The 27,259-nt window shown below is 44.8% G+C and overlaps 1 protein-coding gene across 3 annotated transcripts in view; it reads right to left on the bottom strand.

Annotated features, from left to right (window-relative positions):
- erich6 (glutamate rich 6) overlaps positions 1 to 26,910 on the bottom strand; it is a 38,808-nt gene extending 11,898 nt beyond the window's left edge. Inside the window, exons 1-10 of one of the 3 annotated variants that reach the window (XM_033031844.1) lie at positions 26,757 to 26,909; positions 24,410 to 24,503; positions 20,399 to 20,529; positions 18,978 to 19,046; positions 17,329 to 17,411; positions 15,744 to 15,878; positions 11,346 to 11,423; positions 7,168 to 7,230; positions 6,476 to 6,568; positions 4,781 to 4,941 (exon numbers count right to left, since the gene is read on the bottom strand). In XM_033031844.1, coding sequence (XP_032887735.1) covers positions 4,781 to 4,941; positions 6,476 to 6,568; positions 7,168 to 7,230; positions 11,346 to 11,423; positions 15,744 to 15,878; positions 17,329 to 17,411; positions 18,978 to 19,046; positions 20,399 to 20,529; positions 24,410 to 24,503; positions 26,757 to 26,802 — 953 coding nt within the window. In that variant the 5' untranslated portion in view covers positions 26,803 to 26,909. Of the gene's footprint in view, positions 1 to 4,780; positions 4,942 to 6,475; positions 6,569 to 7,167; positions 7,231 to 11,345; positions 11,424 to 15,743; positions 15,879 to 17,328; positions 17,412 to 18,977; positions 19,047 to 20,398; positions 20,530 to 24,409; positions 24,504 to 26,756 lie in introns of all 3 variants that reach the window. The other 2 variants (XM_033031845.1, XM_033031846.1) reach the window with 2 other exon arrangements.
- Between the last annotated feature and the right edge of the window lie 349 nt (positions 26,911 to 27,259).

Below are 27,259 nucleotides of genomic sequence, written 5' to 3'. Positions count from 1 at the left end.
TGATTCACAGCTCAGATAGAGTCGTGACCTCTCCCTCCCCCATCTTGCAGAGACAGAGCCACACCCACACTTCCGGGTTTTATAATCCCTCCCCCCTCCCACCAGAAGGGGAGTGGCCTTCATGGCATGATTGACAGGAGAGAGATTCTCAACATTTTTTAAACACTAATACACTTTTATTTTTCATTGATGGGAAGAATACTCTGCACCTGATGAGCGGAGGGGGACTGAGTAAGGTGGCCAAAAATCACAGCCGTAAGTGGTAGCGTTTTATCTAAAATCAATATACAGTGCAAACAGGAAGTTATCAAGTTTAGACTTTTAATCCTGTGCTTTATTTCAAACCAACCACCACCAACCATTTGCTGTGCTTTATTTCAAACTAACTACCACCAACCATTTGTTGTGCTTTATTTCAAACCAATCACATTTTCATTTTCAAACCACATTAAGGTCAGTAAAACCACACTCAGTTTGGTAGACATGTGTTCAGTGTTATTCACAGCTCAGACTGAGAGATGTGACCCTCTCGCTCCCCCATCTTGCAGAGACTGACTGAGGCACTCAACACTTCCGGGTTTTATAGTCCCTCAGGAAGGGGCGTGGCCTTCAGGAGAGAGAATCTCACCATTTTTTAAACAATAATAACTCTTTTATTTTTCATCGATGGGAAAAATCCTCTTGTCCTGCACAGCGGAGGGAGACTCTGAGTAAGATGGCAAAAAATATCACAAGCCGTAAATGGCAGCGTTTTTTCTAAAATCAATATACAGAATAACAGGAAGTGGTCAAGATCAGACTTTTAGTAATATCGATTATCTGATTTGATAGCATACAAAACAAAACTTTTCACTGTACCCCAGTACACATGACAAAAATAAAAACAAAAACAGCAGACCATTTCTGTACAATTTGCTAATCGAGGATTATGGCAATACTGTACTGGACTGTAAGAAAATAATTTTGCTGTGCCTTTGCACTTCGCACATGTGGTAATAAAAGCGTAATTGAACCAATGAACCAATGAATCATTAATGGATAATGCATTTCACTGAACACCTCCACTCAGTCCGTCTTAACCTACCTGATCTGCTGGTGGCTGAGCACTTCAACTCCCCCTCCCATTCCCAATCTGACCTTTCTGTCCTGGGCCTCCTCCATTGTCAGAATGAGGCCCAACGCAAATTGGAGAAACACCACCTCATATTTCGCTTGGGTAGTTTACACCCCAGTGGTATGAACATTGACTTCTCTAACATTAGATAGCCCTTGCTTTTCCTCTCTATCCCCTCCCCTTCCCAGTTCTCCCACTAGTCTTACTGTCTCCGACTACATTCTATCTTTGTCCCGTCCCCTCCCCTAACTTCAGTCTGAAGAAGGGTCTCAACCCGAAAAGTCACCCATTACTTCTCCCCAGAGACGATGCCTGACCCGCTGAGTTACTCTAGCATTTTGTGTCTATCTGTGACTTAAACTCTCTTGTGACAGCAGTTGTTGTTTGATGAACTTCCCCTAAGAGACCACAGAACAGCCCATCTTAGATAACAGCATCTTGGCAGACAAAACCGCAGTAGATGCCAAACACCAGCTAACTACAAAATCTCAACTTTTGAGAATTGGCTTATGCTTGAAATCCTTTGATAATCTTTCAGTATATTACAAACAGAAATGCTGCCTGTTCCGCTGAGTTACTCCAGCATTTTGTGTCTATCTTCGGTGTAAACCAGCATCTGCAGTTCCTTGCTACACAAATCGATCAATTTACTTGTGCAAGTAAATCCAAAATCCGTAGGGCCCAATATACCGAAATTTTACTTTATTTATATATAACTTTAAAGAGGCTACCATCGACCTCATTGGAGACCCTCGGACTATCTTTAAACTGACTTTACTGGACTTTATCTTGCACTTTATCCTGTACCTTGATTGTAATCATGTATAGTCTTTCCGCTGACTGGATAGCATGTAACAAAAAAGCTTATCACTGTACCTCGGTGACACTAAAACTAAACTAAACGTAAATTTTTCATCTACGATAGTATTTGCCATTAATTATTCAAATATTTCAAATAAGATTCAATGCCTTAATTTGAACTATGTTTACATATTCTGTTGTGCTGCTGCAAGTAAGAATTTCATTGTTCCTTTTCAGGACATATGACAATAAAGCACTTTTGACATATTGTTTATCGGACAAAGGTTTAAGGTGGAGGAGGGGGAAGATTTAATAGGAACCGTGGGATAACTTTTTTCATAAAAGGTGGTGGGTATATAGAATGAGACAGGTACTATCATAACAATTAAGAGACATTTGGACAGGCACATGGGTAGGATAGGTTTAGAGCGCTATGGGTCATGTGTGGGCAGATGGGACTAGTGTAGATGGGGCACACTGGTCAGTGTGGATAAGTTGGGCCGAAAGGCCTGTTTCCACGCTGTATGACTATGACTTGACTCTTGATTCCTCAAACAGTGGTGCCTGCTTCATTGTTAAAGCTTGATTCTGAGCTGTTTTTTGATTGAAAGATTAAACACGGAAACAGGCCCTTCAGCCCATCGAATCGATGCCGACCAAAAATCACTCGTTCATACTAGCTCTATGTTATTGCACTTTTGCATCTACTCTACTTGCCAATGTCAATTTACAAACTTCTCTGGGATGTGGGAGGAAACTGGAGCACCCGGAAGAAATCCACGCGGTCACAGGGAGTACATGCAAACTCCACACAAAGAAGGCACCTGAGGTCAGGGTTGTTTCCTGGTCTCTGGTGCTTTGTGGCAGCAGCTCTACCAGCTGCGCCACTGTGCTGCCCCTTTTCGTTCAATTGTGGAGTTTTAAATGTGTTAATTAAATACTACTAGCTACTTGCAGCACGCAGATCAGGTCCATTTATCTTGTTGCCACTATCCTAACCTTTGTTATAATTGTAGGGAGATCTATGCTGTTCACATGTAGCTGCCTGTATTTTTACCTCCTGACTCCCCCTGCTGGTAAGTCAATACTATAAACACAAGTAAGAATTTCATTGTTCCTTTTCGGGACATATGACAATAAAGCATATAAACACAACTGAGTGCATATAGAGAACAGCAAAGCAAAAAGTGCTGGCAAAACTCAGCTGGCCAGGCAGTGCCTGTGGAGAGAAATTAACAAGGAATGTTTCAGGTCGGGACCCTTCTGTAGATGATCAGTTCAGTTCAGATTAGTTTATTGTCACGTGACCGAAATACAGTGAAAAGCTTTTGTTATTCATTTGGCAAGGAGTGTTTGTATCACTCTGGTAACCCTTTCTCCGGTCTCCAACACTTCTCTTCCTCTTGGACACCCTCTGTCAGCCTTCTATACTCTCTCAACGTTTAACCTTTAAATCAAGGACAGTAAACCTTCGCTAAAACGGACCGAATGGGGGAATGGTGTCCGTTATTGCCAAATGTCCACTATAACTGAGTAAGGGATTATCATTGTGCAAGTAATTGAAACAGAACTGTAGATGCAGGTTAATACACAAAAGGATACAAAGTGCTGAAGTAACTCAGCAGGTCAGGCAGCATCTCTGGAGAAGTTCAGTTTAGTTTAGTTTATTGTCACGTGTACAGTGTACAGTGAAAAGCTTTTGTTGCGCGCCAACCAATCAGCAGAAAGAGATATAGATAGGTAACGTTTCGGATCGAGACCCTTCTTCAGACACTCGGTCTGGATATAGGCCTGGAGTCCAGGTGAGTAGAGGCGAGGATCGGTGGAGTCAATGGTCTTGGCCCGTGGGCAGGTTAGGATTGGTGACGGCAGACGCGGCCTGAAAGTGGCGATGAAGCTGTGAGGGCTGGGGGTAGCTTCGGCAGCCTGTCCTGGAAGCGGCTGGGGCCGGTTGGTAGGTCCGCTATAACCAACATCCATTATACAGATCTCCGTACAAAGACCCTTATAAAGATCTACAAGGCAGCAGGCACAGCAACCTCCTTGGGCGGGGGAAATTGTGGTGTCAACCCAGGTCTGACTTTAAGGTGACTCCTAACCCAAACATTGTGGTCTTAAATGAAATAGTGAAGCAAGAGTGACACCGTAGAGTTGCTGCCTTACAGTGCCAAGGTCCCAGGTTCAATCCTGACTATGGGTGCTGTCTGTATGGAGTTTGTACATTCTTCCTTTGACCGCATGGGTTTTTTTCCGGATGCTCCGGTTTGCTCCCACACGCCAAATACACACAGGTTTGCAGGTTAATTGGCTTCAGTAGAATTGAAATTGATTAAGTGAATGAATTAATAAGTTTATTGGCCAAGTATTCACATACAAGGAATTTGCCTTGGTGCTCCGCCCACAAGTGACAACATGACATACAGTGACAGTTAAGAATGGTACATAAAACATTAAACATTAATAATAAAACATTATTGATTAAACATGTGAATTAAATAAAATACCAGAGCAAAAGGAGGCTACAGATTTTTAGTTATTGAGTAGATAATTTGTCCTTAGTGTGTAGGATAGTGCTAGTGTATGTGGTGATCGCTGGTCGGTGCGGACTCGGTGGGCCAAAGGAGCTGTTTCCCTGCTGTATTACTAAAGTCTAAAAAATTACAGGGGTGGCTGACTCCAGTCTAATCACTTTCTGCTCTTTAAACTTGTTTTATTTGAGAGTGACAATAGTCACTCTTAAATGTCATTTATCCCTAAGGATCAATAAGGATCAAGCACCCAAACTAGTCACTTCATTTCTCAATCATGTTTTTGAATGAACTTTTGTTGGCCATATCCAAATCACATGCACAAACTGTAGATTACCTCATTGCCAATTTCCTCTTGGCCTTTTCCTTTTCCACCAAAGTGCCAAATGGAAGGTGAGGTTTGATGTCAATCGGTTCCAACTGAGTTTTCAAGTTCAGGTGTTCTTCCTCTTCTTTGAGGTACTTGAACAAATCTTCATTCTCTTTGCAGCAAAAGAGCTGGAATCACAAATAGCACACGACTAAAGGTTCAAACCCTTTACTTTTTTTTGTACGCAACTTGAGATTGGGTCGGCACATTGGTGCAGCGGGTAGAGCTGCAGCCTTACAGCTCCAGAGGCCCGGGTTCGGTCCTGACTACAGGTGCTGTCTGTACGGAGTTTGTACCTTCTCAAGAAGGAGAAGGAACATTTGTGATGGTGCTGATATCCGCCGGCCCTCGAGTCGACAGCATACAAAAGCCCATCCTAACTGGCAGATGGAATGCACCGCCTCGCAAACACAAACCCTCATGCTACCTCCACAGACATCTCGCGTCTCATCTGTGTCCCAGTCCATGTTCAGTCCCGTTCCATGTTGGCCTCTTTGTCCACTCCCAAACTGCAGTGGCGGCAGAGCATGACATAGTCCCCAGGGCCTGCCTGAGGAGTATGAAGAAGGTTGCTGGTGGGAGTGTAATGTGCGCAGTCAGCACCTTCCCAAATGCTCCTTCTCCATCTCGCATGCTGTGGGTCATGGCATATTTTCTTGAAGGTTGCATCACAGGTAGATAGGGTGGTCAGAACGACTTTCGGCACTGTGGCCTTCATCAGTCAGAGTATTGACTATAGGTATATTGAATATCAGGTTATGACATTATTCTGATGAAGCGGCACAGTGGCATAATGGTAGATTGGCTGCCGCACAGCGCCAGAGAACCGGTTCGATCCTGACTATGGGTGTTGTCTGTTCTGAGTTCGTATGTTCTCCCCATGACTGCGTGGGTTTTCTCCGGGGGCTCCTGTTTCCTCCAAGGTCGTACAGGTTTGTAGGTTAATTGGACTCGGTAAAAATAGTAAATCGTCCCTAATGTATAAGATAGTGCTTGTGTAGGGGGGGGATCGCTGGTCGATCACGGACAGCAGGGCGAAGGGCCTGTTTGCACCCTGTATCTCTAAAAAACCTGATTGAAGTATTTACATAATGAGAGGTTTAGAAAGGGTAGACAGTCAGAATCTTTTCCCTAGAGTGAAAATGTCATGGACTAGAGGGCGTAGCTTTAAGGTGAGAGGGGAGAAGTTTAAAGGAGATGTTCAGGGCAAGTTTTTTAAACAGTGGGTGATGGGTAACTTGAATGCACTGCCAGGGGTGGGTGGTGGAGGCAGATACGATAGTGGCCTTCAATAGGCATTAGATAGATACATGGAAATACATGGAATGGAAGGACATGGGTCAGGTAGAGATGGATGTATCTCTAAAATCTAAAGTTTCAAAAGAGACAAGGCAAGAGTGTTTTATTCATATGTCCTGAAATAGAGCAATGAAATTCTTACATGCAGCAGCACAGCAGATATGTAAACATAGTAATGTGTAAAACCCATAATAAATAACAACAGAAAATGGAGTGTATATAAAAGGTAAAAGAGATAAATGACAAAAGGGAAAGCAAAATTACCAGAGACTCCCATATCCCAAGACCAAAGCATAAATTATTTTAACTTATAAATAAATTTTAAAAGGTAAAAGGGAACACTTTAATAACATTTGTACTCACATCTTTGGCTGATCCTTCGCTCAATTGTTTGCGTGTAGGTGCGGGCTTTAAAATTTTTCCACAAAACTGACAGTGGGTCAACCCGATGGATTCCTACGGAAGAGTTTACAGTAATAAATCGCAATAAATTCTTGTACATTGTCCCAAATGTGTGGGATAGTGTTAGGGTACGCGGTGATTGCTGCTCGGTGGGCCAAAGGGCCCGTTTCTGTGCTGTATCTCTAAAGTCTAAAGTGTGGTGACACAGTGGCGCAGCGGCAGAGTTGCTGCCTTACAGCGCCAGAGGCACGGGTTCGATCACGACCAGGGGTGCTGTCTTGAGGGAGTTTCTAAGTTCTCCCTGTGACCGCGCGGGTTTTCTCCGTTTCCTCCCAAAATCGGCTTCTATAAAATTGTAAATGATCAAGATTGTGTAGAATAGTGCTAGCCTACGGGTTGATCACTGGTCAGCGTGGACTCGCTGGGATGTGGGGATGTTACCATTCTGTACCTTTTAAGTTCTAAAGTTCTTAAAATAGTTATCTAAAGATGCTGGCTGGCCTGCTGAGCGTTTCCAATAATTTCGGTCTTTATTTTAGGTTTCCAATGTATGCAGTATTTTGATTTTCCTTTAGTAGAAGGCTTGATGATAATTGAGATGAGGCCAACTTTAAGCTGGTTTCTATGGCAGATTCCTAGAACCCTGTACTTACCGGCACTGCTTCGGTCACCACAATCTGTACCCCAGGGACCAAATCAGAATCTTCTTTCTGCTTCTAGATGTAAGATAGAAAGCAAGTTTTCTCAAACATTGGGCACAAATATTTTGCATTTATCTGCAACACAAGCTCTCATCTCCTGGTAGACACAGAAGCACAAGCTGGCAACAGCAACCTACTTCCATTTCCGCAACCAGGAAAAACGATTTAATTTTGTCTCCAGGCTATGTTGATGTTCCAAAGTTCTAGGAGCAGAATTAGGCCATTCTACCCATCATCTACTCTGCCATTCATTCACGGCTGATCTATCTTTCCTTCTCAACACCATTTTCCTGCCTTGTCCCCATGACACCCTTACTAATCAAGAATCTGTCAGTCTCCTCCTTAGAAATTTCCATTGACTGGGCCTCCACAGCCGTCTATGGCAATGAATTCCACAGATCCACCACACTGTTTCTTTCTTTGGGAGTGGAATGGGATGGGGTGAGCAGGGAGGGGGATGTAACAGGCGAACTGGATGGTTCTCACTGTCATGTGGCAAAGTGCAATTTTTATACGAGAATGATGGCCAAACAGTCTGTGACCCACAGCGCTGTGGCCATAGCGCTGAGTTTAAAGCACATAGCGCTGTGGCTGGTAGCAGTATATTTAGAAACACTTTAAATCTTTGCACGCTCAGTCTGTAGCGCTGTGTGTTGGTTTACACGCCAGTCTGCGGCTGGTAGCACCTTGTTTCTGGGGGGGGGATGGGCCTTGCTCCGATGCCATTGGGTGCAGTTTGAATTTGGGAGCAGCACTATTGGTCAGGACTTACCGGCGGTTATATCAATGGCTGATTTCTGCCTGTATAAAGGCAAGCGCTGGTAGGTCATGTTAGTTCATGTACGAGATGGGTTCACTGACGGACTGAGTCGCGATCAGCGCTGCGGATGGAGGCAGAGAGAGAGGGAGGTGTGCTGCTGTAAGATGGGCCTCGCACATAACAAGTCACGTTTTGTTTTTGTTCTCTCTCTTGCCAATAAATCTGATTTGTAACTAAACAAACAAGTGTGCCTTTTTTCTGTTCTACTAGTCAGATCCTTTGGCGTAGTCGGCAGGATCTGACGAATAGAATAGAAAGTGTTTGGTAAAAATAGCAAATGAGATGGCGCTGGTGCAGGCCAAGCACCCTCGCAACAAGCTGCTGCCCTCAGTGCAGGGGAGCCCACAGTTGGCCGTGCTGCAGCTTCAAGCTCCTATAACGCTTTTAACGGGTCATGAGGGAGAAGTTGTAAATTTCACCTGAATGAATCAACACGGTCATCTGCAGGATTTGATCGACTCGTCTTGTTTTGGAATTTATATGGAGACTGCGATAATTATGCTACATTGAAAGGTCACAGTAGAGCAGTGATGGAATTGCATTATAACATGGGTGGCAGCATGCTTTTTCCAGCATCAACAGACAACACTGTAGCAGTATGGGACAGTGAAACGGGTGAAAGAATCAAGAGACATGAAGGTCACATATCTTTTGTGAATTCATCTTATCCAGCCCGATGGGGCCCACAGTTGGTGTTTACAGGAAGCGACAACGAAACAGTGAAGCTATGGGACATTCGGAAGAAGGCTGTAATCCATACGTTTCAAAATACGTACCAAGTACTGGCAGCAACGTTTAATGACACAATTGATCAGATTATCTCTGGTGGTATTGATGACGACATTAAGGTTTGGAACATCCGACAAAACAAGTTAATTTATGCCTCGCGTGGTCATACAGACTCGTGACTGGTTTGACCCTGAGTGGGGTAAAAGAGAACATCACCAACCTCACTGACCACATCCAGGAAGTCATGGGAAAGCATTCAAGGGTCAGAGAACAATACCATGACAGCAATCCTCCAGAAGGACCGTGACCTTTCGGGATGTTTGGAAGCTGGTGGACAACAGCGGTCCATTGACCATTGGGGCAATCTTGTTGGCTGTAATATTGCAACACGGTATGTGTGGATTGGCATCACAACCGCGTGGACTTTACTCCAGCCTGTGGGCCGGATGTAATGAGGTAACGCCTGCAGGCCGGAGATGACAATAGCCAGACTGTTCAAGGGGTGGAATGTTATACGAAAAATTTGCCAGAACAGTCTGTGACCCACAGTGCTATGTTTAAAGCCCACAGCGCCATGTTTAAAGCCCACAGCGCTATGGCCAGTAACACTACATTTAGGACCCATAGCGCTGCAGCCAGCAGAGCTGTGTAAACCTTTGCGCGGCAAGTCTGTAGCGCTGTGTGTATTGCTTTACAGGTCAGTCTGCGGCCGGTAGCGCTGTTTCCAATGGGGGGGGGGGGGGGGGGCTTGCTGGGATACAGCCCCCTGCCATTGGGTGCAGTTTGAATTTGGGAACAGCGCTATTGGCCAGGAATTACCGGCGTTTATTTCAATAGCTGATTTCTGCCTAAATAAAGGCTGGTGCCGCTAAGCCATAAGTCAGTTCATGTACGAGAGGGGTTCACCGACGGGCTGGGTCGCGAACAGAGCCATGGACGGTGGCAGAGAGAGAGAGGGAGGTGTGCTGCTGTAAAACAGACCCCGCGCATAACAAGACATGGATTGTTTTAGTTCTCTCTCATGCCAATAAATCTGATTTGTAACTAAACAGATGAATGTGCCTTTTTTCTGTTCTACCAGTCAGATCCTTGAACCTGTTCCCTTATAACAGCACCATTTCCACACGTTCTCAAATCTGCATTTGCAATTAAACTCTCAGCATTTGGTTCCCCTCAATACGTGGACTTAACACTCCATTTCATCAATCAAAGACATGTTGCTGCTGGTTTACAAATAGCTGTCATACAGTACGTAACGCCAAACACTCGCTCCACCAAGGCTGCTGGAGCTCCAGGTTGCTAACCATTATAATTCCCCTTCCCATTTCCATACTGACCTTTCTGTCCTGAGCCTCCTCCACTGACAGAGTGAGGCCACACACCAACTGGAGGGACAGCACCTCATATTCTGCTTGGGTAGTCTACAACCCAACGGTATGACCACTGATTTCCCCAATTTTAAGTAAATAATCAATAGCACCCCTCGCCTTTTTCCCCCCTTCTCTTTTGTGCCCCATCTTCCGTGACCCGTTTCTCCTCCTACCTCACCCCCCCTTTCCTCCTCCCATCTCTATCCATCTCTCTGGCTTCACATCTCGGCCTCATCTCTCAGCCTTTTGTTGTTGTCCCTTTCTACCTCATGTCCACCCATCTGCCAAACCCCCCCTCCCCATCTGTATCCACCTATTACTTGCCCTACTGAGGAAGAGTCCCGACACAAAACGTCACCTATATAAGTTCTCCAGAGATGTTGCCTGACCTGCGGAGCTACTCCTGTACTTTGATGAATTATTTCAAAAATGTAGATTTCACGAGTAACCATTGTGGCTTGAGAATATAAAAAATGCTGTGGGTGCTGCGAATCTTTGAAACACTTTGGGCTCTCTGAGTGTTACCTTGCGCACTGTTAAATCCATCAATAAACTGACTTGTTTGGGAAACTCACCACTGTTCTACCTGATGTATTAATTTGTGTCTGTTCCTATCTGAGCTGGGCTCCAAGTAACACCAGATTCAGGGTACAGGTACAACACAAAATTCCCTCCTACAGCCTTGGAGAACAGGAGGAGGATGGGTGATCTTAAAGAGGTATACAAAATCATGAGAGAATAGACCAGGTAGATGCACAAAGTCTCTTGCCGAGAGGAGGGGAATCGAGAACCAGAGGGCATAGGTTTAAGGTGAGGGGGTAAAGATTTAATAGGAACCTGAGGGGTAACATTTTAACACAAAGGGTGCTGGGTGAATGGAACGAGCTGCCGGAGGACATAGATGAGCCAGGTACTGTTGCAAAGTTTAAGAGACATTCAGATAGGTACATGGATAGGATAGGTTTGGAGGGATATGAGACAAATGCAGGCAGGTGGGACCAATGTTGATGGGGTGTGCTAGTCAGTGTGGGCAAGTTGGACCGAAGGGCCTGTTTCCACAATGCATGACTCCATGACTCTACAGGTAACGAGGAGAAATCTTACTGACAAACGGTGTTAGTTGTCTGTTCTATTATTTGGGTACTCAGCTGAGGTAGTGCTGAGCAATGCAGCTGACATTCTGTGTTGGAATCCAGGGACACAGTACTTACTGCTTTGCTCTTGGCCCATTGCCAATAATTCTCAGCATCACCGAGTTCTTTGACATTTTGTAACAATATCTCCATGACCTATATTTAATGAAGGGATATAATATGATTAAGAGTTTGAACAAACACTGCATTTAAAATCTGCATTTGCAGTGCTTCAGGAAGGTGGCTGACAAGGTGATCAGGAGACAGCATTAAAATTCTGACTTTGTCAGCATGTAAATTAATAATAACCCCAGTTCGTTGTCCATTTGTTCCGAGTGCACGGGCAACCCCAAAGTGGGATCAACAACTTACTCGCCTACTTTCCTTTCCTGCTCTAGAATGTGAATGTGCCAATAAACTCGACCGTTATCTCACCTGGCCACTGGGCGGCATGGTGGCACAGCGGTAGAGTTGCTGCCTTAGCTAGAGACCTTGGTTCGATATTGACTCTATAGCTGCCGTCTGTGTGGAGTTTGCACGTTATCTCTGCGACCGCATGGGTTTCCTCCGGGTGCTCCGGTTTCCTCCCACATCCCAAAGATGGGCAGGTTTTGTAGGTTAATTGGCCTCTGTAAATTGTCCCTAGTGTGTAGGATAGAACTAGTGTAAGGATGATTTTTGGTCAGCGCGGACTCGGTGGGCCGAGGTCCCTGTTTCCACGCTGTATCTCTAAGCTAAACTAAATGAAGCCAAACCATAAAACACGAATCATGTGAGACAAGTGGAGGAGTCTGTGATAGAGGAGTCTGTGATCAATAACTCCATTGGGATGGCCTACGAATCTGGGCAGATAATCATCCTTGCAGGGGGACGAAGCATTGCAGCCATTTGGCCCTATATACTCCATGTAAGTTTATTTGCACATGTATAACATCCCCGCTAATCCCACATAGTACATGCGGAACTGGGGATGAGACCCTCATGTTTTACATATCTTATGTTAAAAAGAGCATTCACAAGAAATTTTCTCTGGGAAAGAAGTGGGATGGTTTGGAGAGGTTGGTTAATACTCCAATTGTCCATTGCAAACCAACTGTAAAATTGGCGGCTCTTTCTGATGGAGGCTCCCAGTGTGAGGATCCTCTCAGACAGAACATCCTTCACGTTTACTTGCTGCAGATTGTAGAATTGCAGTCCACCACTGATTTTCCTTGGTTCCAGAATCTTTCTGGATTATCCGTTTTTCCGGACCAACAGAGGTCACGGTCTCAGAGGGGAGTCCGAGGGTAACAAAACAGTCGAGATGCCAGCCCGCAAAGTCAGCCTCGGAAGTCGGCTATGGGAATGGAGCTGTCGGCTCCAGCCTCGGCCACAGGGGCGCACAAGTCCCGATGAGGTAGAGATTGGCCGCCACACCCGGCCTAGACGCCACATTTTCAGGGGGCTTCCGGGGGTGGAGTGTGGGGGGGGTGGGGGTGGGATTTCGAGTGTGCTCTCATAATTTTGTCCAGATTAAGTAAGGTGCCGAACCACCTGTTGCCGGAAAATCGGTGGTGGACCTGTATTTTGAATCATTTTGATTATTGTATTGTCTATTTTACTTGATAAATCTGGAGACACTTGTAAATGTATGGAAAGAGAAACAATCACCATTTTGAGTTCCGAATGAAAGGGTCGCACACACGAAACATCGGCTGTTTCGCTTTCCACAGGTGCTGCCTGACCTGCTGAATTTTTCCAGCAATTTCTACTTTTATTTGAAGTAGTTTTTTTTGTTTAAGACACTGTTTCTGTATTTTAAAAATAGACCAGGAACGATAATACTTAATTTGGACTGCACTAGATTACCGCTCTTAGATACACCAAGGTATGTTTCTTTATTTTACCAAAGCATATTCCAATTATCCTGGTTCTGCTAGATTTCTTTTCTCACAATATTCAAGTTTGAATGGAAACAATTACTCAAAACCAACAGAGTTTTGGGTATAACATCAGAAATTGTAATCTACAACATTTACTTTAGAATTGCTAGTTTCGCCCACAGAAGGCAAGTTATTTATGTGCTTCATGCTCACTGTAATGATTGTGAATGGGACTACGTGAATAATTTGTTGCACAAAAGGACACAAAGTGCTGGAGTCACTCAGCAGGTCATGCAGCATTTCAGGAAAACATGTTCTCCAGCCGTGTTACTCCAGCACCAGCATCTGCAGTACCTCGTATCTCCTACTGAATTGTTTGTTACCTGTTAACCCATGAGATTTGTTTTCTCTATCAGAATGCACAATTATACTTGCCTCAAATTTGCTTTGGGTTTGGGAAAGCAGACACAAATAATATTGGACGCAGCAATTTGCTTTTATTATTTGCTTACATTATATTGATACAAGTAGTGGCTTGATGGGAGAGCACTGTAGCCTCTGAGCCAGAAGATTGCGGGTTAAACAAGCCAACACAATTCAGGGCAACATGCAAGAGCAGCAAGCAATTGCGAGAACAAAAAGGCATGGTTTACAATAACCTCTGAATACGGGAATAAGGATGTCGGTTCAGGAGTAATTAGGCTTGACACAATTATATAGGACCTTAGTGAGGCCATAACTGAAGTATTGGGAAACATTAAAAAATTACACAACGTGCTGGAGTGACTCAGCGGGTCAGGCAGTATCAGTCTGAAGAAAGGTCCCAAACCAAAACATTACCTATCCATGTTCTCCAGGGATGCTGCCTCATCCGCTGAGTTACTCCTGCACTTTGTGTCTTTTTTATTACAAGCCAGCATCTGCAGTTCCTTGTTTCTATATATTGTGAAGCATGGATCTGAAGAAGGGACATGACCCTAAATGTCAACTGTCCATATCTTCCACAGATGCTGCCTGACCTGCTGAGTTTCTGCAGCAATTTGCGTTTTGCTCAAGATTGGGAGACAAGAGTAGCTGGCTATCCCTGACATCAAGGAAGCATTTAGTCCTTTCACCCTTATTTAAATTTTTTAGTTTTTCGTTTGGAGGTCTAATCTTTTTTATGTGGGCGGTGGGGGGAGGAAGGGGGAAACTGCATTTATCAGTCCCTACCTGGTCGGAGATGCGGCTTTTCTCGAAGCCGTATCTTCGCCTTCTACCAACGGGATTGGAGCGGCTTTTCCTGCCGGGACCGGCCAGAACTTCGGCTTCGGCGGCGGCGCAGCGCTGGGGCTCCCGGGTCGCCGTGCGGTGGCGCTGACTTTTAAACACCGCGGAGCCTGGGATCTCTCGCCGAGATCGCCAGTGTTGGAGCTCCGACCAGCACGGCCCGTGGACTTCGGGAGCTGCGGTCACCAGGGTGGAAGCGGCCGTTCCAGACACTCCAAATCGCTGAAGAGTGTTCTCCCGACGTCGGAACTCCATTATTCGGCGAGAGGGCGACTGCGGAGGCATCAAGTAGGCCCCGACCACAGGTGAACAAGAGGATGAGGACTGGACTTTGTTGCCTTCCCTCACAGTGGGAACCATTGTGGGGGGATGTTTTTATGTTTTATGTTAAATCCTTCTTTAATGTGGTGTCATAAGGGCCTGTCCCACTTACGTGTCTTTGGCACGCAAATTACGTGACCTCGTTGTGGAGCGACGGTCCCGCGAAGGGTCTTGGGCCTGTCCCACTTTGGCCGTCAGTTACGCGACAGGCCGTTGGCACGCAAAGATTTTGTTCGCTACAAAAATTCCAGAGCCCCACGCGATGTCGCGCACAACTACATACCTCTCCGCGCTTCTCAGTGGGACCGGCCCCGTGTGGCCATACGTTGCCCGTGCGTCTCAACACGACGATGAGGTCGCGTAATTTGCGTGCCAAGGACACGTAAGTGGGACAGGCCCTTTACTTTTATTGGTGTGCTGCAAATGGCAACTCAAATTTCACTACACCAGAAATGGTGTATGTGACAATAAATGTCCTTTGAACAAGCACAAGGAACGTGGATACTCTATGGTATCGTGGACAAATGTAGCTCTGTTAATGATGATGTTCAAATTCATTCAGGACAAAGCAGCTGACTAGGCTATTGTACCTTTCGTCAGTCTAAATGCTCCTTCTCTCCTCCATCTCCAAGCAGTGGCTGCATTGCATACCCTTTTAGAAAATACACTGCCTAGGTTTACTCACCTAGGCTACTCCAACAGCAACTGGGAAACCTGTGGTTTGTAGCATCAAGGACAAGGACTTCAGGCATATGGAAACACCACCATCTGCAGGTTTCCCTCCAACTTGCATGTCATCCAGACTTGGATGACACAACCCCTTATCCTGTATCTGTACACTGTGGACGGGTCGGTAGGTAGGTAGGCAGGTAGGTAGGTAGGTGGATAGGGGGTAGGCAGACAGGGACAGGCAGGCAAACAGACAGACAGACAGACAGATATTTATATATACTACAGATAGATCAGAAACTGCTGTACATTTCATACAATGTCTGTGTTGAAATGAATAGGAAGAATAACATACCTTTTGGTTTAATGCTGTGTAGTCGATTGGTTTCTCTTTGGACTCACGTTTATAAGCCAGAATTGTAGGTAGTCCAATACTGGGCAGTGTGTAAAGGCAGGATCCAAACCTGCCAGGTTTTAGTTGATTAATAAACTTAAATAAAGCAAAAATAGTTAACATTAATTTATTTTTTTTAAAGCAGCAATGAGACCAAGAATGAAAATGAAGAAATGTCCGGTTTCCTCCCACACTCCAAAAATGTGCAGGTTTGTAGGTTAATTGGCTTGTTTAATTATCCTAGTATGTTGAATACAACTAGTGTATGGGTGATCACAGGTCAGCACAGCCTCGTTGAACTGAAGGGCCTGTTTCCATACTGTATCTCTATACTAAACTAAGATATCCATCAAAAAAGTTAATAAATAATCCTGCCCTATTTTACATCTCATTACAATAAACGAACGGTTGTTGATTTAAGCCAAATATCTTGAAAGAAGTTAGTCAAGAATTGGTCAAACCAAAGGCCCTAATGTGATCTACCACTTAACCAATGGTTTACATAGCGATGGCTTATTAGCTCTTGGATTGAAGTGGCGATAGAGTAATCGATTTCTCAAAAGATCCAAGCCAGTGCCTCAACAATTGATCAATATTAACACATTTTGAGATCAGCAGTTTTTAACCACTGAACCAAAGAAACCAAGGAACAGGTTGAACCTCTGTTTCACACTTGACACGATGTTACTTCATGGAATTCCATTGACTTCATGCAAGGTTACATCCAAATTGTTACAAAAGGTGACACACTGCAAGCCGCAAACTGAAAACTGACCTTTGCCCACGACAGACATTCTGACATACACCCATCAAGACGTCCATCAAGGAAGACTACACTCGATCCATAACTCTGTCCTATTTTACTGTATCCCATTATAATTCACAATGTGTTAATGCTCAAAAGTTCTCGGAGCAGAATTAGGCCATTCGTCCCATCAAGTCTACGCCGCCATTCAATCATGGTTGATCTACCTTTCCCTCTCAACCCCATTCTCCTGCCCTCTCCTCATAACCCCTGACACCTGTACTAATCAAGAATCTGTCAATCTCCCAATGACCTGGCCTCCACAGCCATCTGTGGCAAAGAATTCCACAGATTCACCACTCTCTGACTAAAGAAATTCCTCCTCATCTCCTTTCTGAAGGTACGTCTTTTTATTCTGAGGTTATGGCCTCTGATCGTAGACACTCCCACTAGTGAAAACATTCTCTCCATGTCCACACTATCCAGGCATTTCACTATTCAGTAAGTTTCAATGAGGTCCCCCCTAATCCTCCTAAACTTCAGCGAATACAGGGCCAGTGCCGTCAAATGCACATCATATGTTAAGCCAATCATTCCTGGGATCATTCTCGTAAATCTCCTCTGTACCCTTTCCAACGCCAGCATATCTTTCCCCAGATACGGGGCCCAAAACTACTCACAATTACGAGTGGACCATGTGTGTTGATGTTTCATTGTATAGGATGTGTCATGTATGCATACTGGACAAAGATGTGTATAGAAAGATCCACCATGCAACTCTGAGCATGGAGGGTGTCCTACCTCAGTGTGAACGATGAAGTCCTCCAGGCTAGCTTTGGAATTTGAGTCACTAAGATTATCTTCGATCATGTCGTTCTCCTTTCCTAAAACCGATACAAAATATTAAAAATAGGGCGGCACAGTCTTTTGACATTTTTTGTTGCCGTGTTTCCCTCGCCCCAATCAACTTGCCCCTTTATACCTCCACGAATCCATTGAGGGCTGCTTCGCTGTGCCCGCCCTACATGCTGCAGGCTTCATCGCTATTGCAGGTAGGTTCAGTAGGGGATGAGGAGGAAGAAGTCATAGTGATACAGTGTGGAAACAGGCCATTCGGCCCAACTCGCCCACACGTCTACATGTCCCAGCTACACTAGCCCCACCTGCTTGCGCTTGGTCCATATCCCTCCAAACCTGTCCTATCCTGTCTAACAGTTTCTTAAACGTTGGGATAGTCCCAGCCTCAACTACCTCATCTGGCAGCTTGTTCAATACACCCACCACCCTTTGTGTGAAATGGTTACCCCTCAGATTCCCATTAAATCTTTTCCCCTTCCCCTTGAATCTATGTCCTCTGGTCCTCAATTCCACTACTCTGCGCAAGAGACTGTGCATCTACCCGATCTATTTCTCTCATAATTTTGTATACCTCTATAATATCTCCGCTTATCCTCCTGCACTCCATGGAATAGAGACACAGGCTACTCAACCTCTCCCTATAGCTCACACCCTCTAGTCCTGGCAGCATCCTCGTAAATCTTCTCCGAACCCTTTCAAGCTTGACAGTATCTTTCCTATAACATAGTGCCCAGCACTGAACCTAATATTCTCAACGCGGCCTCACCAACGTCTTATACAACTGCAACATGACCTCCCGACTTCTATACTCAATACTCTGACATATAGGCCAATGTGCCAAAAGCCTTTTTGACCACCTTATCTACCTGCAACTCGACATTCAAGGAACTATGCACCAGCATTCCTAGATCCCTCTGCTCCACAACACTCCCCAGAGGCGTACTTGTCAGTGTGTAGACCCAAAATGCGACACTTCACACTCTATTCAATTCCATCAACCATTCCTCAGCCCACCTGGCCAATCGATCCAGATCCTGCTGCAATCTTTCACAACCATCTTCACTATCTGCAAAACCACACACTTTTGTATCATCAAGTCATTCCTGATCAGGGGACTGGAGAGAGAAATGATCAAGTGAGATGAGGTCTTAAGTTAGCAGTAGGACCTATGGAGCGTTACGCATTGCTTGGCTTCTTTGTACCAGAATGCTGCCTGGTTTAGAGAGTTTCAGCTACAGGAAGAGTTTGGATAGACTCGGATTATATTCTCTGGAATGTCAGAGGTTGAGGGGAGACTTGGTAGAAGTACTGTATATAAAATTAAGAGAGGAATCGGTAGGGTAGATGGTCAGAACCGTTTTCCCAGGGTAGAAATGTCCAACACCAGGGCGATGCTATAAGGTGACGGGGGGGGGGGGGAGTTTAATTGTTCATTGGTTCATTATTATCACAAAAGACGTGGCCCAGGATTATCTGGTTGGCGATGGATTTGTGGGTTCCATGTACACATAAACTATGCAACTGTGGGGAATATAGGGAAGTGGTGATAGGAAAATATGTATCGTATCCACATTCAACTGGCCTGAAGGTACCTGAAGATTTCGAGCTAGCTGATGACTGTATTTCACTCTCTTCTTGTGCATCCATTTGTTCATCTTGAGCTGTGATGATAAAACATTGATGAGATTCAAGAGCACAATACAGGTCCACCACCCATTTCCCAGCACCCGTGGATTCCCGGAACCTTTCTGGATTATCTACGTGGCCGGTCCAAGGGATCTCAGCCGAGTTGAACGGTTTGCCTAGGCGAGGGGCCAAGATACCAAGATACCGGACTGCAAAGTCAGCTTTCGGAAGCAGGTTATGGGATAGGATTTGCCGGCTCCGGTATGGCCAAACTTCCAGTGCCCCAGCCCAGGATGTGAATTAGACCCGGCGTATTCTTACTCCTGTAGCCAAATCCTCGCTGTAAAAGCCAAGGTACCATCTGCCCAGCCAGCATGTCATATTCCGCTTGGGTTGCTTAGAACCCAATGGTATGAATATTAAACTCATCATTTTTAAGTAATAACTCCCCCAACCCCTCTCTCTTTCCCGTGCACCCCACTGTTGATCACCCATTACTCCCATTATCCTGCCCCAGTCACCCTGCTCCTTTCCCCTCCCTCCAACACTCATATCCCATCCCTGAGTCCCTCACTCCCTCCTTCCATTCCACCCTGTCCCGTTCCACCCATATCCCACCCTCCAGCTTTACATTTAATCTGCAGCCTTTGACTTTTACTCCATCCTCCATTGACCGCTCCCCTCATCTCAATCCACCTATCACTTGCCCCAGGCTTTGCCTGACTTCCACCTTTATTTTCTACCCCACCCCCCACTCCATCAGTCTGAAGAAAGGGTCCCAACCTGAAACGTCACCCATCCATTTCTTCCACATTTGCTGGCTGGCCAGCTGAGAATCCTCTGGGAGGGGCAAAAAAAGACACAAAGTGCTGGAGTAACTCAGCATGTTAGGCAGCATCCCTGGAGAATATGGATAGGTGATGATTCCGGTTGCATCCCTTCTTTTGACTCTGGTTGGGACCCTTCATCTGAGTCTTAAGAAGGGTCGCAACTTAATAAGTCGCTTATCCTATCACCAACAAGAGAACGGTCCTGACCTATCATCTATCCAGTTGGAGACCCTCTGAATATCTTTAATCGGATTTCAGTGGACTTTATCTTGCACTTGACTAAACGTTATTCCCTTTATCCTGCATTACACTCTGGACAGCTAGATTGTAATCATATATATTCTTTACATTGACTGGTTAGCACTCAACAAACAAGCTTTTCACAGGTGACAATAATAATAAACGAAACTAAACTAAATAGGCAAGACATAGAAGGAGAGAAAATCAGGAAATACTCAGCATTTGTGGGAAGCATTAATATTTCAGGTCAGAGACCCATGTGGATTTTCTCCATTATATTCCACTTTCTACTTTAAATTGCAGTACAATTGTCTTACCGGTTTCTTGGACGCTGTGACTGAGAAGCCAGCTGGAATCTGTCTGTATCAATACTGATGTCAGTGGGTGTTCATCAGCAGCGAGGTTTTCAGAGGAAGATTCCAGAGGGCACACACTGCTTCCACTGCTGCTGGTTGGTGAGAATGTAAGGTTACATAATACGCACACACTCCAAAATGGTCCAGGATTTAAAGCACAAATCATTTGGGGAATTCACAGACCATTAATTTATTTCCATGTTCTCAATGCACCTGGGCCAACCTGGAGTGCAATTCATTTCAATAATCCACGGCAAACATTTTCTTTTCAAAATATGCAGCAAAGGAATGGGTCCTTTGGCACATCGACTCCACGCCGACCTTCGATCACCCGCTCACACTCATTCTATGTTATTCTACCTCCGCATCCACTGCCTACGCTCTAGGGGCAATATACAGTGGCCAGTTAACCTACAAACCCATACGTCTTCGGGATGTGGGAGGAAACCGGAGCACGGGGAGTAAACTCACCCGGTGACAGGGAGAACGTGCAAACCCCACATAGATGGCATTCAAGGTCAGGATTAAAGCCTGATGCTGTGAGGCAGTAATTCTACAGCTGTGCCACTGTACCATCCTATTTGCATTCTCCGCAGGACGAACTTGGGATGCTGTCCTTCCCAACAATGCTGATGTACTCTATTTAAGGATCTATTTGTATTACAACCGCTCCTGCAAATATTGAAAGATTCAGACAACTTAACAATTGAAACCAGAAAACAAAATCAAAATGGACTCACTCTTTGTGTCCAATTAAAACTGCTGACTTAATGCTGGAATCATTTGCAGGTCATGAGACATTCCTAAAGTGGGAGGATGAGGCTGGGTCCTTGGGTTTAACAGGAAGCCTGTCTCAGTCAGAACTACTGACATCCCGGTCATCCCCTCTTTAGTTTCGATTATTTTAGTTTAGGGATACAGTGTAGAAGCTGGCCCTTCGGCTCACGAGTCCAAGCCGACCAGCGATCACCCCATACACTAGCGCTATCCTGTATAGGGAGGTTTCACGGCAGTCGGGTCACGACCCATGACCCGTACTGTTGCTACGCTACTCCAAATGGATTACACGCGATGAACTGCAGGTAGGCACTTACCATTGTTTCCAGCGTAGTGGGACAGTTAAAACCCGCTGAAATTGTCAATTTAGCCTACTTCAAAATTCCAAAAGTGAGAAGAAATGACGGTAGATAGAAGTGAGAGCTGAAGGGACAACAACAGCCAGAGTGCTTGGCGAACATTGGCCGTTTGCTCACTGCATTTCATCAACAAAGACATTATTTGTGTTTTTTCTTGATTCCTTTGGCATCTAAAAAGTTTCAGAAGTGATAAATCTGGCTGTAATTTTTTTAAATCGCCCATGGTTCCCAAGTGGGTTTTTACATACAAAATGAAAACGCACCTGAAGAAAGATTTACAGCCAGATTTATCACTTCTGAGAATTTTTAGATACCAAAGGAATCAAGAAAAAACACAAATAATGCCTTACTTGATGAAATGCAGTGAGCAAACACAATAATTCCCAATATTTTCAATTCCGATATCTGCACAGCCAATGTTTACCAAGCTTTTTAGCAGCTATAGTCCATTCAGTTCTCGCTTATCTATACCTTCATTTCGCTTCACTTTTGGAATTCTAAAGTTGGGTACATGTCTCTCACACTTACCCCGACTCCCACAATTTTTTTCAGCGCAAATATTCAACATTTTGGCGGATTTTAACAGATAGGAAAGTACGCGTTTCTAGCATTAATAACATATACCGGAAGTGACGGATGTCCTCCAGATGGATTGAGCGGCTCCGTGCGTCAAGCCCTATGACCCAGTGACTTTACGTGCAACCCTCCTATAGGCAGAATCCGTAATCAGGAATGAACTTGGGTCTCTGCCGCTGAAAGGCAACAACTCTACCGCTGCGCCGCCTTGATGACCTCTTCTCCCCTCTCCTTTCAGGCAGAAGATGCAAAAGCTTCAAAGCACACACCACCAGATTCAGGAAAAGCTTCTTCTCCGCTGTTATCGGGCTACAGAATGACTTATCTTCAGCGAAGGGTGTAGCTCATATCTCCCAGCCTAACTAAATGTTCTACTTCACACATGTTAGATGAGAAAGGAGTTTTCTTCTTTGAATTAGCTCATCAAATCTATTCAGCTCGACTCTGCAGATACATCAGATCAGCAACCATTGCTGGCGTAGGCAATTAAAAAAATGTATATCCTCTGTAAGAAGGATTTATTTTTTACCTTCCAAGCCTTAGTTTAGATATAGTATGGAAACAGCCCCTTTGGCCCACCAAGTCCACGCCAATCATTACTTGGTCACACAAGTTCCCTCTTTCGCATCCTACACACTAGGGACAATTTACAGAAGTCAATTAACCTACAAACCTGCACATCTTTGGAATGTGGGAGGAAACTGTGTGAGTCTGTGGAATTCTCTGCCTCAGTGGGCGGTGTAGGCATGTTCTCTGGATGCTTTCAAGAGAGAGCTAGATAGGGCTCTTAAACAATAGCAGAATCAGGGGATATGGGGAGAAGGCAGGAACGGGGTACTGATTGGGGATGATCAGCCATGATCACATTGAATGGCGGTGCTGGCTCGAAGGGCCAAATGGCCTACTCCTGTACCTATTGCCTATTGTCTATTGAAACTGGAGCACCTGAAGAAAACCCACGTGGTCACAGGGAGAATGTACAACAACACCAGTACTCAGGATTGACCCCGCATCTCTGGTGCTGTAAAGCAGCAACTCTACCGCTGTGCCACCCTTATTGTCTCAGAATATTATCCTGATATTGTACTACTCACAAGCACTGGCAGCCACCCTGTCACGATGCAAGAATATGAGATAGCTACACAAGTAAAGCAGATATTGACATAAGTGTAGAAAGGAACAGCAGATGCTGGTTTACACCGAAGATAGACACAAAGTGCCGAACTTAGCGGGTCAGGCAGCATTACTGGAGAAAAGGAACAGGTGACGTTTCAGGTCAGAACCCTTCATCAGACTGAGCTATTTTCGTAAATTGACAGATATAAGGGTGTCAAACGTTATGGGGAAAAGCCAGGAGAATGAGGTTGAGAGGGAAAGATAGATCAGCCATGATTTGGCTCGATGGGCACAGTGGCCTAATTCTGCCCCTATGACTTATGAACGTGAAGTAGACAATTTAACCTCTCATATCTCCTCCATCATTTAACAACACAATGGCTGATTTTTAAACCCATATCCCTCAATTCCTTTAATATCTAATAATCTATATGATCTGAAGAATACACTCAGTTGTCAAAGATCTACAGCCCTTTTTAGGAGAGAAGATCATCGAGTCCACTGTGCTTTGGCTGAGGAAATTTATTCTCATCTCCTTTTTGAGACTCTCAGGCTGATGTTGCCAGAACACATGGGCTTGAGCTATGGGGAGAGGTTGGGCAGGCTAGGACTTTATTCCTTGGAGCGCAGGAGGCTAAGGGGTGATCTTATAGAGGTGTATAAAATCATGAGGGACACAGATAAGAAACATAGAAAAATAGGTGCAGGAGTAGGCCATTCGGCCCTTCGAGCCAGCACCACCATTCAATATGATCTTGGCTGATCATCTAAAATCAGTACCCCGTTCCTGCTTTTTCCCCAAGACAAAGGCAAATGTATACTGTCCTTTTCCCAGGGATGAGGAACCAAGAACCAGAGGACGTGGTTTTACAGTGTGAGGGGAAAGATTTAATAGGAACATGAGAGGCAACTTCTTCTCACAGAGGGCGATGGGGGTATGGAACGAACCACCAGAGTTGAGGCAGGCACAATAACAACAGTTAAAAGACCATTTGGACAGGTGGATGGATAGGAAGAGTTTAGAGACATTAAGTCTAACGCAGGCAAATGAGACCAGCTTAGATGGTCAACATAGAGGAGATGGGCCGAAGGCACATGTCCGTTCCGTATGACTCTATAATTTAAAAAATCAAAGTAATGCCACCTGCTGTTGTAATCGCTTTTGTCATCGAGATCACAGTCTGTTACGGATTCCTCTGGGGTAAAACGGTTTAAAATACTCGGGTACTGTGAAGAACCTAAAAGAGGAAAAATCTGTTTTGAGCACATTAAAATTCAAGGAAGTGAGATGCATTCTTAAAATGATTACCCTTAGGTTCACTGGGTTCCTGCTAAATGTTCAAATATATCTTTAATGCAATATATTTTATCTTAATCAATGCTTATAAACTCAGAACTATGAACATTAATGTTAATCAATGTTATACGTGTTACATCATGGCTAGAAATGTTGTACCCTTTCGTTCCACAGGAGTCCCACTGTTTTAAATCTTTATTTGTCCGTGCACTGTGTACAATATTTTCTTTGACTGGACAGCACACAAACTAAAGCTTTTCACTGTGCACTCGACAATAATAAACTAAACTAAATAATTTAATCTTAAATTAATGACATCAAGCGCAGGTCCAAAGTTGAATTATTACTTGGTTGGATTAATCTCATGGAAGAACAACTGAACACAAAGCATTTTGTGGCCTTTTGGTGTCAACATTAGAAAATCAATTTCAGATACACTTAATACTGGCATTTAATTCCTTCCCATTTATATTGGTTATTTGAAATAACTGTTCTACTTTTTATCTACATCCTAGATCATCATAGTCCTCCTCATCCCCTACCTCCTTCTTCTCCCCCGCACCACCTCAAGATTGAGAATGACTTGCATACACTCCTGTTTGCCAAAACCAAGAGCCTGGATAGAGTGGATGTGGGGAAGTTGTTTCCACTGGTGGGAGAGTCTTGGACCAGAGGCCAGCGCCTCCGAATAAAACGATGTATCTTTAGAAAGGTGATGAGAAGGAATTTCTTTAGTCAGAGGGTGGTGAATTTGTGGAATTCATTGCCACAGATGGCTGTGGAGGCTAAATCAATGGATATTTTTAAGGCAGAGATGGATAGATTCTTGATGGTTGTCAACGGTTGTGGGGATAAGGCAGGAGAATGGGGTTGAGAGGGCAAGATAGATCAGTCATGATTGAATTGAATTGATTGAATTGAATTGAATACCTTTATTGTCATTCAGACCTTATGGTTTGAACGAAATTTCGTGCCTGCAGTCATACATACAATCATACAATAATAAACAACAATAAACACAAATTAACACCACCACAGTGTATCCTCCAAGCACCTCCTCACTGTGGTGGAGGCAAAAATCTTTTGGGGATAGTCAGCATGGCTTTGTCCTGGGCAGATCATGTCTTATACACATGATTGAGTTTTTTGAGGAGGTGACAAAGATGATTGGTGAAAGTAGAGCAGTGGATGTTGTTTACATGGACAAGATATCTGGCAAGGTCCCTCGTGTTAGGCTGATTCAGAAGATTAAGATTCATGGCATCCAAGGTGAGTTTGTAGTTTGGATGCAGAACAGGCTTACCCAGATAAGTCAGACGGTAGAGACATGGAACTGCAGGTGCTGGTTTACAACAACAAAAAAGACACAAAGTACTGGAGTAACTCAGTGGTTAAGAAGGAACTGCAGATGCTGGAAAAATCGAAAGTAGACAAAAATGCTGGAGAAACTCAGTGGGTGAGGCAGCATCTATGGAGAAAAGGAGTAGGTGACGTTTCGGGTCGAGACCCTTGTTCAGAACTCAGTGGGTCAGGCAGCATCTCTACAGAAAACGGATAGGTGCATTTTCGGATTGGGACCCTTCTTTCAGGTCATCACTCAGAGCTTTATACACTCAGTAGTGTGAACAAAAGCAAGAGTTAAACTTTCAGGACAACAACCTAGTCTGTATAATTAGAGTCATACAGCACGGAAAAAGGTCCTTCAGCCCAACCTGCCCATACCCACCAAGATATCTTATCTAAGCTGATTCCACCTGCCCATATCCCTCTAAACCTTTTCTAGCCATGTACCTGTCCAAATATATTTGAAATGTTACATGTTTCTTTTAATTTCAGATTTAATTTTGTTGAAATAGGCCTCTACTTCCACTCTGAGAACAATCGCCTCGTTTTTCTCCAGAGATGCTGCCTGATCCGCTGAGTTAGACAGGCACATTGTGCCTATCTTAGGTTTATCTTTGCATAATTTTATATTTTGCTTAATCAGGATTCTCATTCAATTGTTTCATTGTGAGGACAGGCAGCTCCTGTTGCCGGTAGACAAAAATGCTGGAGAAACTCAGCGGGTGAGGCAGCGTCGATGGAGCGAAGGAAATAGGCGATGTTTCGGGCCGAAACCCGTTTGTCCGGTACGGGATGCGACCCTCAGCGTCTGATTCCAGCTGCTGTTTGGCTCCTCAGCGCCCAGTGTTACCTGATTTGTGCTGCCGGGCCTGGCGTCGCTGATCATCCTCGCTCATTGTGCTCAGCCCTACAGCAGGGTAGCGGCCGGCGGCTCTGCGCTGGCTCTATGCTCCCTCTGCGCTCCAGCCTCAGTGCGGCGCCGGCCAAATGTTGCCACGCGTTGCCATGGGGACCAAGTGGTTACACTCTCCGGATGTTGCCAATTCTGCGCAGACGCGGCGGGGAGGCTTCGGCTCTTCGGCTCCTCGGCTCCCAGACGCTTCTCTGCACCTCTCCAGTTTCTCGCAGATATTCCTTACACCTTTTATTATCATTTGTTCCAAAATTTATTGTTGTGTCTGGATGCCTAGATCGCTTTGATTGCCTTTTCATTTTAGGACGTTTTACTGATAAGGATTAACCAGTTCAGGGATCAAATCACCAGAGATGGACAAAATGCTGGAGTACTCAGCGGGTCCTCCATACCCTCTGATCCCCTTAGCCACAAGGGCCACATCTAACCCTCTTAAATAT

The sequence above is a fragment of the Amblyraja radiata genome, chromosome 13, assembly GCF_010909765.2.
Source record: "Amblyraja radiata isolate CabotCenter1 chromosome 13, sAmbRad1.1.pri, whole genome shotgun sequence".
Lineage (NCBI taxonomy): Eukaryota > Metazoa > Chordata > Chondrichthyes > Rajiformes > Rajidae > Amblyraja > Amblyraja radiata.
This window is presented reverse-complemented; position numbering and strand designations above follow the sequence as displayed.